The 15,943-nt window shown below is 44.6% G+C and overlaps 1 protein-coding gene across 4 annotated transcripts in view; it reads left to right on the forward strand.

The window, feature by feature from the left end:
• Positions 1-15,943, forward strand: part of si:dkey-234i14.2 (RNA-binding Raly-like protein) — a 41,699-nt gene that overhangs the window by 14,765 nt on the left and 10,991 nt on the right. For 3 of the 4 annotated variants that reach the window (XM_042111059.1, XM_042111061.1, XM_042111060.1), the window contains exons 3-4: positions 13,172-13,222; positions 15,313-15,488. In XM_042111059.1, coding sequence (XP_041966993.1) covers positions 13,172-13,222; positions 15,313-15,488 — 227 coding nt within the window. The remainder of the gene's footprint in view (positions 1-13,171; positions 13,223-15,312; positions 15,489-15,943) is intronic. The other variant, XM_042111063.1, reaches the window with a different exon arrangement.

A 15,943-nucleotide genomic window follows, 5' to 3' on the forward strand; every position in this document is an offset into this window, starting at 1 on the left:
CCCTTGATTCCTCCATCTTTCCCCCTCTCTCTATCGTCATCCCTCCACTCCTCTTGCACACTCATTCTCTTTTTTTGCATACCTCCTCTCTGGCTGTGTCGCAACTGCTGTTCCACGCTCCATTTAACATCATTTACAACCTTGAGGATCTGACCAGCCAGTGGGAAAACAAACAGCTCACACAAATACACACACACAAACACACATACACACCCATTCTTATACGCACATGCATTGTTACCCGCATACTCTCACATACACACATACATAGATGCATCACACTCTCATACACACTCACCCTCTCACACACCTAATATATGTGCACACATATGCACTTGTACATGGACACACACACACATGCATGCCCATTTTTTAACACCCACATTTGCATATCAGTGCAACAAAGTGGGAGCATGACTTCCATCACTTATGTAAATGTGATTCTCTTATGTTCGCCTGCATAGCTGTGGGCTCCGCCTGATTTATGCTGTTTGATTGGGCTGATTTGCCTCCCTTAAAACGCTTTCATGGCCCTGATGCAGGCAGGAGTGTGGCTCCTTGTCTTTTTAAAAACCCCTCCCTCAGCACCTCTGGTGACCCCTCTTTCTCTCTCCTCTCCACTCTTTCTCTCTCTCTCTTTCTCTCTGTCTCTCTCTGTCTCTCATACCCTCCAACCAAACTCATCAGAGGCAGCGTGTTGAGAGGGATTGGGATGGGGAAAACATCCGTATCCAGTCTGCATTTTAAACGGACTTCCCGCAGGACAGCTGCTCGTGGCTTCAAGAGGAGCCGTATGCATGAGTTTGACATGGGGGACCCAGAGGAAGTGGGGGTGGAGGTGTGGAGAGGGGGGCAGGGGGTGGGGTGGCGGCTGGGTTGGTTCTCCTGTGGACAGCTCTGTTTGATTTGGTGTGGGTTTGCAAGTGTGTGCGTGTGTGTGTGTGTGTGTATATGTATGTATCTGTGTGTGAGTGTGTGCCTGTCTGTTTGTGAGTGAGTGAGTGTGTACGTGCGTGCATGTGAGTGTGTGTGTATACATGGCTGTGAGCATGTGTCTGTGTGTGTGTGTGTGTTCATGACTGTGAGCATGTGTCTGTGTGTGTGTGCCTGTGTGTTTGTGAGTAAGTGAGTGTGTACGTGCCTGCATGTGAGTGTGTGTGTATGTGTGTGTGTTCATGGCTATGAGCATGTGTCTGTGTGAGTGTGTGTGTGTGCCTGTGTGTTTGTGAGTGAGTGAGTGTGTATGTGTGTGCATGTGAGTGCGTGTGTACCAGTCTATTTGTCTTTCAGTCTTTGTTGACCTGTGCCTCCCTCGGGGAGCTCCAATGCGGCACATGCTTGTAAATGCTCACCCCGCTCTCGGAAGCATCAGTAATAGCCAACAGCCATTCATGATAGGGAGCCTGAATCATATCTTCCAAACACAACGGCAATGAGGAGGCCGTGTAATATCCTGCCGTTCCCAAGGCAACCCAATCTGAATTCCACAAGGGACCTCCGTGGAAACATGAATACCAGATTCGGCATCGGGTTGTTTACAGCCTTTCCTGAGTCCTAACAGATCGGACGAATGCACAGCTCTGCTCTCCAGGCCCCCGGGGTGATTTGCCACATAATGCCCCCTCGGTTACCCCCTACTCCCTTCCCAGCAAGCGGCCTATCCCTCAAAAGACTGCTGCTGGCTGGCTGGCATACGGCTGTGTATGTCAATGCAGACCCATGATAAAGACGTACTGTGTGTGTGAGTGTGTGTGTTGGAGGGGGGGGGGGGGGGTAGGAGGATTCTCAGAGACAGATGCCCAGCGCTGTCTCTCTCTGATGAGATGCACTTAAGCTTTTAGTTGATAAAAGAGGGAAATCGCGCCGCAGAGGGGAAGAGTGTATTAAATGCACTGAGAGGCTTTAAGGGGAGACTGGCTTGTTTCTCTTTGTCATTCATCTCACAACTCGGCCTTAACTTGCTGTTTTGTCCAACCTGCGTGGGAGGGAAGGAGGGGGTAAATCACTAAAACATCTCTTGAAGTGAAAACACTATAAGCACAGATTGATTAGTTTCGATGCCATTTTAAGATCACACTTTGAAAACGAATTATTATCTGACTGAGGATGATAATTGTTATTTGGCGACCTCAGGTTACCATTAGCTAGTGGACCTAGCAGATATGTTGTTGCAGTTTGACAGAGCCAGCGCTTGAGGTCGACTGGGTTTAACTTTACTGCCAATGAGGAGGATTGTTGGATCTCAGAACCATCTGAACCCATCAAGCTGAGTTTATATGCACCCTTTATTAGAAACCCCGAGGGTGGTAAAACCAGGCAGCTCACTACCACTTTCATTTTAAATGCCACTCACAGATGTGCTAACTGTAGTTGATGAACAAAACAATAAAATTAGTCCCATTAGGTAATACATTTCTATATAAAAATTGACATTGCTGGGTTTATTTTTTTTCCTACTGATCTGAGATTAGCCCTCATGCCTCAGTCTAATATGGTCTTAGGCTGTCTTTACCATTGCTTACATATATTGCCAATTTTCTTACCATCTGCACTTAACTCTGAGGTAAGAGCACCCATATTACATAAAGTGATGAAGGATTTGATTGAATGTGCTGTCATCAGTGTTCATCTGAGCAGGGCTCGAATTACGTGGGAGCCAGAGGGAGCCGAGCTCCCATAGAGTGAGGACTGGCTCCCATGAAAGCAACAAAGTCAAAAACCTGAGGGGGTCTCTCATATCTGAAGGTGTTTGGCATTGTAATTTAATCTTAAACAACCGCTCATTATCCATCCCTGTGCGATCTCTTACCATTAAAGACGTTAAATTAAAATATAGGCTCACGGGACGTAGACCTATACACTACGCTCTTGAACGCAGCATGACACTTCACCACCACACCACTAGACTATATGAGCCAACCGTATCGATTTGACAGCACTCGCAAATCTGAAGAAGTCACACTGCTTTGATGTGAGTGTTTTGTCTATTTGCGTTCATTGGGCTAGTTTACGTGGTTTGGTACGTGCTGAAATGTCCTGTTTGCTGTTGAACTTGCGCTTCACCTATTCTATGTTGATTGACAAAGCCATAAATTATGGTCCATAATGCAGCCTACAACGATTGTGTTGTCTGATGATCTAGTTATCCTCTAACCCTAGCTCCGGAAAGTTCCCAGCTATTTTGAAACACCTGTTAGCAATCTCTGATGTCGGAATATTCAATGGCTACCTGACAATATCTCAGTGCAAACTCCAAAATTGTTCGTCTATTAATTAGCCTACTAGAACATAGTTTGGCTGGCTTTATTCATTTCTGGCAGTTTTCCCCTGTGTATAAGTTACACTACATGCATTATTGTGTTTGACACTGAGGATAGCCTATCTGAGACGGTGGTCTGGTTTAAATGAGTTAGAGAATGGCACAGACTAAATCGTTTAGTCTATGTCTTTGTATTGTGAAACTGAAATAAGATATGGACTATTACAATCAATAATATGTTGAAATGAATTAAAAGTAATCAATTTCTATGAAAAATCTATGTCTGTTGTGTGCGTGTGTCAAGGTAAAGCCTAGGCCTACCGTGCGCATATACTGCGCAAAAGCGCCACTTGCGCCTAGGCTATTTCAACGTATCGCCTTGTTAGGCTATGCGCGGGGTGTGCTCATTCGAGCCCTGCATCTGAGGCCACCAAATCATTCCCTGATGGTGTACGTGTGGCATATTTGGCATGATGTTTCCTACACAACCACTTGTGATTCTCAGGGATGGGTTCCCTGTAGATGACTCCATGCAGGGTAAGATTATCTGTGCTGTAAAGCCCAATGGTGAAGAAACAACTGAACACATTTCAGTCGGATACACTGGCGGATACTGTTACACTGTATATCCCCCTCCTGGTGGTCTGGCACATTCACTCTGGCTCAGTGGCTTATGTCATTTCCCACAATTCCCGCCTTTGATCATACTGAATCAAATCTCATCATCCTGAATTTAATCATCAAAGTTCAAATGGCTAAGTAATTTATCACCCAGCAGACATGTCAAACAATACAATGTAAATGATTCTCATGCTATATTCTCATGCTATAGGCTATGCTTGATATGTTTAATGGTTTAACCATTTGGGCTGTCAACACTTGAATAGATGGCGGGATGTTTTGAGTGGGAATACTGTTCAGAGAAGCAGTGTAATGCATTTTCGTCAACATAAAATCACATAAATGATTCTGCAGATCATTGCCCATACTTGTTTGTATGCCAAAGCTCTTACAATTTGTTCACAGAATGAGAAATTGCTGTTTCACAATGTTCACAAGTGACTAGATGATGTGGAGACTGAACAAGCTGTTTTGAGAATGTTAATTGTAATCTTAGACATATGCCAAAGCAACTGGGAACAACTGTAATTAAGCAGGTGCAAAAGCACCTGATGGTTCATTAAAAACCTCACAAGCCTTTTTATGTATAACAATTGCTCCCTTTTAGATTCCATTTAAGCAAACAAGTTTATGTTTAGTCATGTAACTACCGCTTGGAAAAACTCTCTGAACACCCGAACAGATGTAAAGTTTGCAGGTCTGGTTCCTGCTGGGTTGAAGAGACACTATCTGTCACAAAGTCCTTGTGATTGCTAGTTGTAAACGTGAAGGGAATGGAACATAGGAAGGTGGTACACATAATTGACACACTGTTCACACAGTTGAATAAATCTTACCCCTCCCTTTTTGCACGGTTGGTTTCTCTCTCTCATTTGCCGGGTGCCAAAGTGATACCAGCGTGTCCCTAACTGCTCTGGCCCAGGGAACCATGGACTTGGCATCCATCCTTGATTTCAGTTTGTGTAAGTGTGATGGGCTCATCTGTCTGTGTGATGAGGTCCTCTCAGAGGCCTTTGAACATGTGAAGGTCAGCCATTCAGTCCCATTGCTCACTCTGTTTGGCCTCCTCTTCAGTGTAGTGCCATCGCTTAAATGGACCTGGTGACCTTTTCTCTTGTGTGAATGTACTACTACTCTCTCCCACTCTCATTATCTGTAGATTACATTGCATGTATTCATATGGCAGATGTTTTGAGGAACAACAATCAAGTAATGTCTTTCAATTGAGGAACGACTTTAGTAAATTAGGAGACCTTGGAGTAAGTGCTGAGTACTTGCTCAATCTGGCAGAGTGCAAGGGGATCAGGGAAAAATGTGTAAACAGTGGAGCTAGGTATGTCAAGATATTCAATGTGTCCGAAAAGGTGGTGCTCTAAGAAAGAGATGAGTAGACAGGGATGCCCCAGCGCGGATAGCATTTCCACCATCGAGGAGCCACAAACGAGAACAGACTGTGTCTTGTGTGAAAGGAACCAGTAGATGCCCATTTAGCAGCAGACTGATGGATTTACGGCTGATCTAGAGTCAGTCTCTGGAGAGGCTGGTGCAGCCATGGCTAGTCAATTTCAGATTAGCAACAACTTTTTCCTAAAAGACAAAAAAATGGTGTAAAATAATGGCATGCGCAGACACAGTGACCTGTTTTGAGAGGGTCTGGATAAAGCCCGGGAGGATTGTTTGGGGTGCAGCAATAGTCACCGAGTGGCAATTTGTTTTTCGTGGGTAATTTGACATAAATAAAACCCTTGTGTGAGAATAACACACCTCTCCATTCTATTGACCCAGACAGTAAATACAGTAATTACTATCGTGGATCAATGCCGCTGTCACAGCTTGTGTATGGAGACATGCTGAGCATGGGTCCAGCACTGATGGACGATCCCTCAGTAGAAATGTCCCTAAAGCACAGTGGTCATGTTTGGCACCACGGCACAGACAGACGCTGTGTTACTAGAGGGGGGTGTTTGGGTCTCCTCCTTCAAAGCTCCTCTTCCTGTTTGTCCTCCTTTGCTGTCTTTGTGTGCCACAACCTGTCCTCCCAAATGTTTCTACACCTACTAGTACACACACACACACACACACACACACACACACAGTTTCTGTGCAATAAAAGACTTGAGATGTTAAAGAATTGGAGAAGAGTGCTGGCATCGTGAAATTGCTTTTCCATGCTCGATGTCAGCACTGATGATGATGTCTGCAGAAATGACACGAGAGATGATTGATGACACCTTTGACTTTGACGTTTCTCAAAAAGCAGACCTGTTTTCTAGATGGTGAAGAGAGGACGGCCAAGGTACATTTTGATGAATCTTTTGTGTATCTAGATGGAGGGGTATGTAATTGTGTGTGTGTGTGTGTGTGTGTGTGTGTGTGTGTATGTGTGTGTGCGTGCGTGTGTGCGTGCGTGTCAAAAATGTATGTGTGTGTGTGTGTTTGTGCTCTTGGGGGACACATGAAACACTCTTAAAAGTAAAGGTTTTTTCCTATTTTCAATTTGTCCTACAAGAAGGCCTCCTTTTGTCCAGTCTTGTCCACAACTACCTCTGCAAATGACCCCCTCTGTGAAGGTTCTCTTGGGTGGAAAGGACTTTCCATTGATGTTTCTCCTGAAACTCGGGAGCAGCAGAGAGCCTTATTTCCTGGTGATGCAGTTTCACACAATCCTGTTTAGTGTAACTGGCACCCAAAAACAGTTTCCCAACAGAGTAATAAAAGATTAGGAATCCATAATGTAAATGGATGTGTGTGTGTGTGTGTGTGTGTGTGTGTGTGTGTGTGTGTGTGTGTGTGTGTGTGTGTGTGTGTGTGTGTGAGCGTGCGTGTGGCGTGCGTGCGTGCGTGTGTGTGTGTGTGTGTGTGGTGCATGGTGTAGCTGTGATCCAATCTCTGAAACAAGTCCTGCTGAGGTGTCTATCTGATAGAGAGTGACTCAGCATTTCTCCAGAGCACAGACAAAAGTTTTACTTGTTGGAAAAGTTGAGACAATCTTCCCTGTTATTTGTCTTTGTATGAAGAGACTTAAAGTTTTGCGATCTTAAATCATACAGCAAACAATTATGACAATGCTAACATTATAAGATTATGGGGCTTTCTTCTATTGTCTGCATAGTGATTTCAGCTTAAATGAATGAAGGCTAGACAGATTATCAGAATGTGCTTATTCGCAGTCTATTTCCTGAAGTGCAAGCTTTATTTTTTTTAGATATCTCCATAAGTTAAAGTAGGTACATTTCAGTGTATTTTTTGATGACTACTAATGCTACTAGAGTGGTTTGGTGGTAATAGTTTTAACCTTCATAGTCCAAAAGTTAGTCTGAATATGTGTGCAAATATTAATATGTATCTTATCTTATCTGATCTTATTTTATCTTAACTTATATTATATTATATTATATTATATTATATTATATTGTAGTACACTATTGTGTTGTTGCAGTGTTGCAGGTTGGTTGTTGCATTGTTGATGATGGTAGCCAACAGGATTGTATTTGTCATGTTGGTATCTGTGGGTTAGCCGCAGTGGTGTTGCAGTGTTGGAGTTGATGGTGGTTGGTGGTGGTCTGCAGTGGTGTTGCAGTGTGAGGGTTGATGGTGGTGGTCCGCAGTGTTTGAGGCGGTCGACTCAGGCCTTCTGCCCGGGCTGAGGCGGCAGCGCTGAAGTGGCAGGAAATGATCTCTCCAGCCCATTAAGCTCAGTCACGCCGCGCTGATCCTGATTCATTTCAGAAGCACGAGGGAGCGCTGAATCTGAATTAATCAATCCGCCCTCCTCAGGGGACAGTACATCTGGAGTAGGGCGGGAGAGATGGGCTGTGTGTGTGTGTGTGTGTGTGTGTGTGTGTTGGGGGGGGGGGGGGGGGGTAGCAGTAAACTACACACTGAAAGGAAAGCAGAGAAGAGGAGAGATGAGGTAAAAAGAGTAGGAGCAAATAGAGCCAAGCTGAGAAAAGCAGAGGAGAGGGAAGAGAGGAAGGAGAGAGGGCTAGAACCGAATGCAGAAAAGAGGAGGGAAGCGTTAATATTGATGGGAAGGGATTGAGAGATATTGAGAAAGAGAGGAGAGAAAAGTTAGCTAGTATGGAAGGGGGAAAAGGAGAGAGACAGAGGAGAGGAGAGAAGAGGTGGAGAGGTGAGATAGTGAGAGGAGGAGGGCAACAGAGTAGAACGGAATGGAATCACAGGGCAACGTAAACAAAACCGACAACAACAAAGAGAGGAGTGAAATAAGGGGCCCCATCCGACTGTTGATTGTGATTCCAGCTCTCCCGGATGATTAGTGCAGTAATGATCTCTTAACAAATGTACCCAAACAAATGGATCCGCAGCGCTCCTGTGCCGGCACGGCAGGAGAGACGCCATGCTGAAAAATGGAGATGGATTCCGCCTCCTTTGTACAGATCATTGTAGTTAATGGTCTCGCTCTCTGCAAACACTTATGTGTTGTAAATTATAGATATACTGTAGAGCCTAATGTCCCCTGAGGGAGAGGAGCCAACAGCTGCACTAATGAGCCAACAGCACGGATGACGGATGCGTGCGTGTGTGCGTGCATGCGTGTGTGCGTGCGCGGCGCCATCCCACTGCCCCCCCAGAGACATAAATCATATTGGCTCAGTTGCTCGCAATGAGTCTCTCCTGGGCCTGTGACGTATGGAGGGGAATCTCAGAACAGGGACCACCGTCATCACTAATGTTGGCGGCATGGGCCGTTCTGGCTCGGAGCGAAGAAGGCCCCCCCCTCCCTCTCCCAGTCCGCCCAGAAAAGTGTCAGACGCTCTCCGCCTCGGCGCGACACGCCAGGCCGTATGCAAATGGGGGATGCTCAGTGAGGTCACTTCCTCTCCCCATGGCGTGCAGAGAGCAACAGAAGAATGGGAACGCTGGCAGACAGAGGGAAAGAGAGAGAGAGAGAGAAAGAAAGAACTACACAGAGTCCAACTGTCTGGAAAGAAACAACAGATGGAGAGCCTAAAAAATGTGAAGACAAGGCCACAGACACATAGATGAAGAGACAGAGAAGAAGACAGAGAAAGAATGATACATTGGGCGCCTGAGAAACTTCTAGCGGAGCTGATGACCAGGCAGACAGAGCAGTGAATGAACAGAGGGACGGAGCTCAGATTTAGCATAATGAGCCTTGTCTGAGGGATGGCCTTGTCGCATGTGAACTCATGAAAAAAAATCTAATTAGCCTCCGGAGACCTTGCCGTCCAGCTGAGTGTGTCCCTCCTCCTTTTGCACTGAGAGAGAGAAACAGAGAGAGAGAGAGAGAGCATTTTAATGGGTAGCTCTACCATGTAACCTGACACCCCAGCCAATAGCCAGTGTGTGGGGGGTGGGGGTAAGGTGAAATAGGCCCAAAATTCAGTATTCATCTCTGTGAGCGTGCTACTCGTAAATATACTCTTGTCGATATGACTAGGTTGGAGGCTGTCCCTGGGTAGTGCAGTAACCTGCATGACTGTAAATGTTGCACAGACGCTCCACTGGCCGGAGAAAGCCAGCCCAAAGGTGGATTCTTAACGAGACACCATAAAAGCCCCGACATGCTAGTCCTTCCTCAGGAGAGAGAGAGAGAGAGAGAACTGTAATGGCAGCCATTACCGTTCTTCCAACTCTCACTCTCGCTCCCTCTCACTCTCTGTCTCCCTACTTGGGAGCACTGTAGAGGTGTAGACTCTGTAATTTAAACAGCCATTTCAGGCCTCCCTCGCCCTGCGTGAACGATCAGCACCGCTGACGGTAATCACTGGTGAAGCAGGGGAGCTTTGCGCCAAAGCGTTTCGGAAGACTAAAGGTCAGCCGGCAAGAACACGCAATGCCCCACCACCACACACACACACACACACACACACACACACACAAATTGATATGGACATAGACTGCAAGGAAACGGCTCTGGAATGTCCGTGACTTATTTTGCCAGGCGACCTTTCAGGTGTAGAGTACTCTGCGTGGCCTTTAAGGAGATTGACACCACATGGGTGGCTGCACCGCACTCCACCGCTACACCAGGCTGCGCGTGTTTTCCATCTAATCGCACACGGACTGGGGAAGGGCGGAGAACGCCTCTCTCTCAGGGTTATTCAAATGAACACTTGTGCCTACACGCATATTATGTACACTTTCATACACACACACACACACACACACACACACCTATGCTCTCGCACTCTCAGACATACTCATTACAGAATTGGTTTTCTCCAGTGAATGAAATAGAATGTCTATAACCCGCTGATGGCTGGCTCTGCAGCCAATAGTTATGGATTTTCTACACGGGCTTCAATACAAATGAAATGTCATGCTCGGGAATCACATTTTCTACAAGGCTTGAGATTGTGAATTCAAAATTAACTTCAGCCGAGAGGATCTGCCAATTCCAGCATAAATATTTTTCACATATTTGTGTTCAGTGAACCTTTGCTGTTATTTAGTTCATTTGATTTCAACATGGAGGCACACACAAACCCTCCGTCAGATTCACCCTAATGGGTTGTTTATACCTTACGCCTCACAAATGCAGGCAAGGCCGTGGAGAGCGTTGGGGAGTCTCACTGGATGAATGCAGAACTGAGCGTTAGACTTAGCTGATCTGTATTGGGCTCATGCTCCCTGGTTCAGATCATGGCAATGGTACACACACATTCACTCAAACATAGACACACACTTACAGTCTCACACATATACTACACTGATTGTAGACTGTTCTGTCTTGTTTTGCGCTGTGGTATGGTGTGTGTGCAAAAAGGGTAATTACCAGTTTTTGCCTGATAAAAGTTATTTAAAAAATGGAGTTGAAATTGAAATTCAAAATATGCCAATCAAAATGTGCAGTAGTAATACTCATCCAAAACATAGATTTTATTCTTAAACAGAACATTTTGTGCAAGAACCACCAAAGCCTTTACTACAGTAGGACATAGAAAATGTAATTTTGATCGTCAGACACATCATAGTGATTAGCCAATCAAATTGCTCCATTTCTATGAGGAGGCCCAATCTATCAAAAACATCAGTGTCTCTCTGGGTAATGGGAAAATAAATGCCAACAACCTTAAAATGGATCGGTAGGCTTATTCAGGTTTTGTTTGCCCAAACCAAATTTTTATGATGTTGAAAAAATACAATATCTTGTCTAATAGTGCCATTGCTACAACTCACCAGTGTTGGGCAAGTTACTTCAAAAGCGTAATCCATTATTTATTACTTGTTACTGTCATCTCAAAGTAATTTGTTACATTACAATATTACTGTCTTTGAATTGTAAGGCATTACACTACGTTTACATTACTTTCACCAAAATAACAGGAAATATGGATTTGGTGTTCTCAATAGATCTTCATGTGTTCAATGCAGCTCATTACACGGCAGGAGGTGATGTGGTATGGCATAATAACTGAGCTAGGCTTAAGGCTAACAAAATAACAATATAATGGTTGCAGTTATGGCTCATGGGACAATGTTGGCCCCAAAGGCCAAAGGTCACTCACAATTTAATATAGCAAAATATAGCCATAGTGAAATTGTATGTTGACTTTAAATGCTTCTCATCATTGCTGGTTGCCTTTCCTTCCACTTACAGTGGTGTAGACTTAATGTAAATAGTTTGAGAATAATGGCTACGATCTTTGTCTGTAAAAGCAAAATTTTAGTTATTCTCACTGCTTGAAATGAGAAGTATAGCCTAAACAAGATATGTTGCATGAATGGCAGAGAAAACTCAAATTCCCTTTCTACAATCATCTAAACAAGGCAATCAAATTCCAGGACCAGCATAGATGACTTTTTTTAATTCTTGGATAATCTTCTCTGGTGCCAATTGAGCATTTCTCAATTTTGGATTAAAAAGCAAAGTAACTTCAGTTACTGAGAATTGTACCGAGTAAAATATTACTGAAATTGTATTGGTAATGCCTTACATTACTGCATCACAGCAAAAAGCAATGCATTACTGTAATTACATTACTTTTTTAATGCATTACTCCCAACACTGCAACTCACGCTGTTGCTTGCAAGTAATGCAGGAAATATGATTTCACAATCTAGCGAGCAACAGTTAACATGCCATCGTTTTGTGTGAATAAAACACTATCTTGGATTCCCGAGGTATCACCCCCTGGATTAAAAAAACATTGCTGTTGCTAGCCAGGTCATTTCACAGCCCTTTACATAATCCAACCCTATATTACTCAAGTAAATAATAGCCTACCACAAAATTATTGTCAAAGCAAGAGTTGAGATCAATTCTTTTATTTACTTATTGATCAAAAGTACAACATAGTTTAGGTGAGCAGAACTGACCAGGAGAAGACAATTACTTACTCTGTTCTCAGGTTTCTAGTGTTACCATGTTCATCAAACAAACCCAGAATGTGACTGCACATATAGGCCTGCACTCTGAGCTGAGGAGGTCTCAATGGCATTTCCTATAGATTAGGCCCACCAATAGACATAAAACAACTGTATTGGTTGATCTGATTTGTGTTACAACAGAAATTAGATTGACACAGCTGCAGCCCTGGGGTGGACTCCCACTTCATAGAAAACAAGGCACGTGATTGGGTGCAATCTCTTCCCGCACTCTTCAATCACATACTTGAATGTAATTAGAGAAGGAAGTGATCTGGAAAATGGCTTAAGGATTTGGACATTATCTATTCATGTTGAATAAAGCTAACACCCCCCCCCCCCACTCACACACACACATGCACACACACACACACACACACACACACACACACACACACACACACACACACACACACACACACACACACACACACACACCACCTCCACCCAAGACATAGGTGTACATCATACTGTATTTGCATGTGCAAATAGATTATGCCAGCCAGTAAGTTTGGAATTTGTCTGGTACTGTATATGTACTACATATGGTGACCAGATGTCCCTGTTTTTGGTGGCCAAAATACATGAAAACCAGTTCTGTCTCCTCTTTCTGTAGATACATTTATATATATATATATATATATATATATATATATATATATTTTTTTTTTTTTTTTTTTTTTTTTTGATATTCACCGCCAAACTGGAAATGTCCCCGCTTTTCATCTCAGAAATCTGATCATCTGAACATACTAGCTTTGATGTATTTGTACATTTGTATGTGTAAGTGTTTCTGTGTGTTAATGGTAATGTGGAAATATGGCTCCCATCCATGAATTTGGTGGTCAAAATAGGCAGCAGCTTTGGTCAGGATCATGTTGTGTCTGTACCATGCGAGGGGTTCTGAGCTGGTGCCCTGTTTCTCTCCCCCTGCAGATCTGACCACGACCTGGACTATGACTGCTACTCGGAGCAGCTCTATGACAGGTGCTGTCACTTTCCCTGAGATATGTTTCCCTCAAGCCTTGAGAGCCACCGGCACCACCTGCCCGAGGAAGAAAAGAAGGGCAAGAGAAAAAAGAGGAGCAATAAAGATAGAGAGACAGAGAAAGAAAGAGGGAGAGAAAGAAAGAGAGGGAGAGGAAATGTCAAAAGCGAGTCGTTCATCCTCCCCTGTGTCCTCGCTGTCTCCTGTGCTTGATATGCCACACATTCCCCTGAAATGTTCTGCTCAAATTGTTGTATGAAATCTCTTGGATGGTTTCTTTCGTCACCTCTGAAAAATGTCTCAGCTGTCTTTTTAGATTTATAAGGACCATTTCAGAAACACTCCATTTAAGTTGATGGGGCCTCACTGCCTCGCTGTGGTCCTCTCGCTCTGTCGCTCGCCCTCTACCTCTCTCGCTCTCTCTCCTTTACTCCCTCTCTCCTCTCCTCTCCCTCGCTCTGTTTCTCAGGGACACAGAGGGTGATGGTCAGACGCCCCATCTCTCCTCTCCATCTCCTGTTCGGCCCTTATCTGTCTTGTCCCTCTGCTGTCTGGAGGGATTCTTACTCACCTGTCTATCAGTATTGTTTTTGATCCATCACATATTTTGTGTTTCTTCTTCTCCTCTATGCCTTTCTTCCTCTCCTCCTTGTATTCTCTGCCCCTTTTTCTACTTCTATCTTATGTTCCCTCCATCCCTGAGCCCTCTCTGTGTTGTATTTTCTGTACTTCTATGTTATGTTCTCTCTATTCTCCAGCCCTCTCTCTCTCTTGTATTTCCTTTGTGTAAGGCAGACATGCTTCATCTGACTGCTCTGCTCCTCGCAAATCTTAAGACTCTGTAGCGAGGTCACTAACTGCTATGCGCTTCCAAACCCCTGGGCACACCATGTAACATCTGAGCTATCTCCGGAGCAAGAAGCAAGACACACATGCAAGACAAAAAACAAACAAAGCTACAGCACTTAAAAAACTGAAACTATTAAGTCTTTCTTCTGTTTTGTTTCTTCTCTCTCTCTCTGTCTCTCTCTGTGTCTCTCTCTCTCTCTGTCTGTGGCGGGCGAGCTTGGAATGATTGAGTGGTGGAGAGTGGGGGATCGGGGGGGGGGGGCTTGCGCTGTGGCGTCGCGCAGCCCTCCACAGGGGCAGCTGCATGGGAACGGCGTGATTAGCCCGCCGCTGATTAGTGTAGCACACATGGAACCGCACGGCTCATGCAGCGACAGAGATAAGAGAGCAGACAGAAACCGAGAGAGAGAGAGAGAGAGAGAAAACATGACAGAGAGTGGGAGAAGGGGAGAGAGAACGAGAGAGGAGAGAGAGCCAGGGAGGCAGATGTTTGAGGCAGAAAGCGTAGAGAAACAGAGGGCTGGAATTTGCCATAAAGCTTTAACCGTTCCACTCTGTTGTCAAAGTGACACTTAGTCCTCTGCAGGCAGTGACAGTTATATAGTGTGAAGAGGCACAGGAAAGCACAGCCACAAGAAAGGCCTGTCATCTAGCCAGGCAGAGTAGCTAATTCTGGATACGTGTGTTTTGTCTGAGTGCAGGCAAGGTTATATGAGATGTGTGATTTAAGGAGCATCCGCCACAGGCTCTCAGTCATGCTGCAAGATGCACGTTGTCCCCATCCAATGACTACACCGTAGATTGGCTCTTTGGTCAAAGATTGAACCACATCACTGAAGGTGACACTGCCCATTGAAAGTGTGTATTCAGCAGCAGGCAGAAGGAGAGATAAATACTTTAGATGTCCTTTGTGGTTTTGCAATAAAAGGGCACCTTTCTTGTTACGACATACAGTCAGGGGCCTTTTGTGTTGGAATATATTTTTTCTGGAATTATAAAGAAGGTAATTCATATTGAAGTAGATATGGCACCATCAGGTCAAGCCTTCTTTTAAACAGGAGAGGAGAAAGGAATTACAGTATGGTGTATAAGTGGAGGATTTTTGAAGAGAGGTAAAGGTGGCTATGACTTAAATTAGCCTGACACTTTACTGTTCATCAGTGACATTGTGTGTGTGTGTGTGTGTGTGTGTGTGTGCGTGTGTGTGTGTGTGTGTCTGTGTGTCTGTGTGCACTCACAGAGTCTTTGATTACCAGCGTGTTCCTGTCTCCATGGCAACCATTTCACGAGATGTCACCCCTCCCAAGCGCCCCCGCTCCTCCTCCTCCTCCTCGGCGGTCCACCGCAGCAGCAGAGAGCGCTTCCAGCTCAGGCACAGATCCAGGATCAGTGGGAGCAGCTCCAGCACTGCCAAATGTGAGAATACCTCTCCAGCTGAAACTGATCAGGGGACAGTGAGTGGGAGGGAGGGCATCAGGCAATCCAGAACATTAGACTACACATCTAATGGTTGCATGGTGACCATGACTTTGTGAAGACACAGTTTAAATGGAATGCTATTAAATTATGGTGAATGAGATTGAGTTTGATTTGAGGCCAGGAACTTTGGGGAAAGACTATATGTAGCAAGTGGTGTGTTTCTAATGTCTCAATGTTGTTGTTGTTGTTGTTGTTGTTGTTGTGTGTGTGGGTGTGTGTGTGTGTGTTTGTGTGTTTATATTGTCCCACTGCATTTGTTTATAAAGTAATTACCTTTTTCTGATCCTTTATGAACCTTTTAGAAAGATTTAAACAGTACAACATAGTGGTTTCTCTGTCAGTGCTGGAGTGTATCACACTGTTATGTGTATTTTGCAGTGGAACAGTAATAG

The sequence above is a fragment of the Alosa sapidissima genome, chromosome 11, assembly GCF_018492685.1.
Source record: "Alosa sapidissima isolate fAloSap1 chromosome 11, fAloSap1.pri, whole genome shotgun sequence".
NCBI lineage: Eukaryota > Metazoa > Chordata > Actinopteri > Clupeiformes > Clupeidae > Alosa > Alosa sapidissima.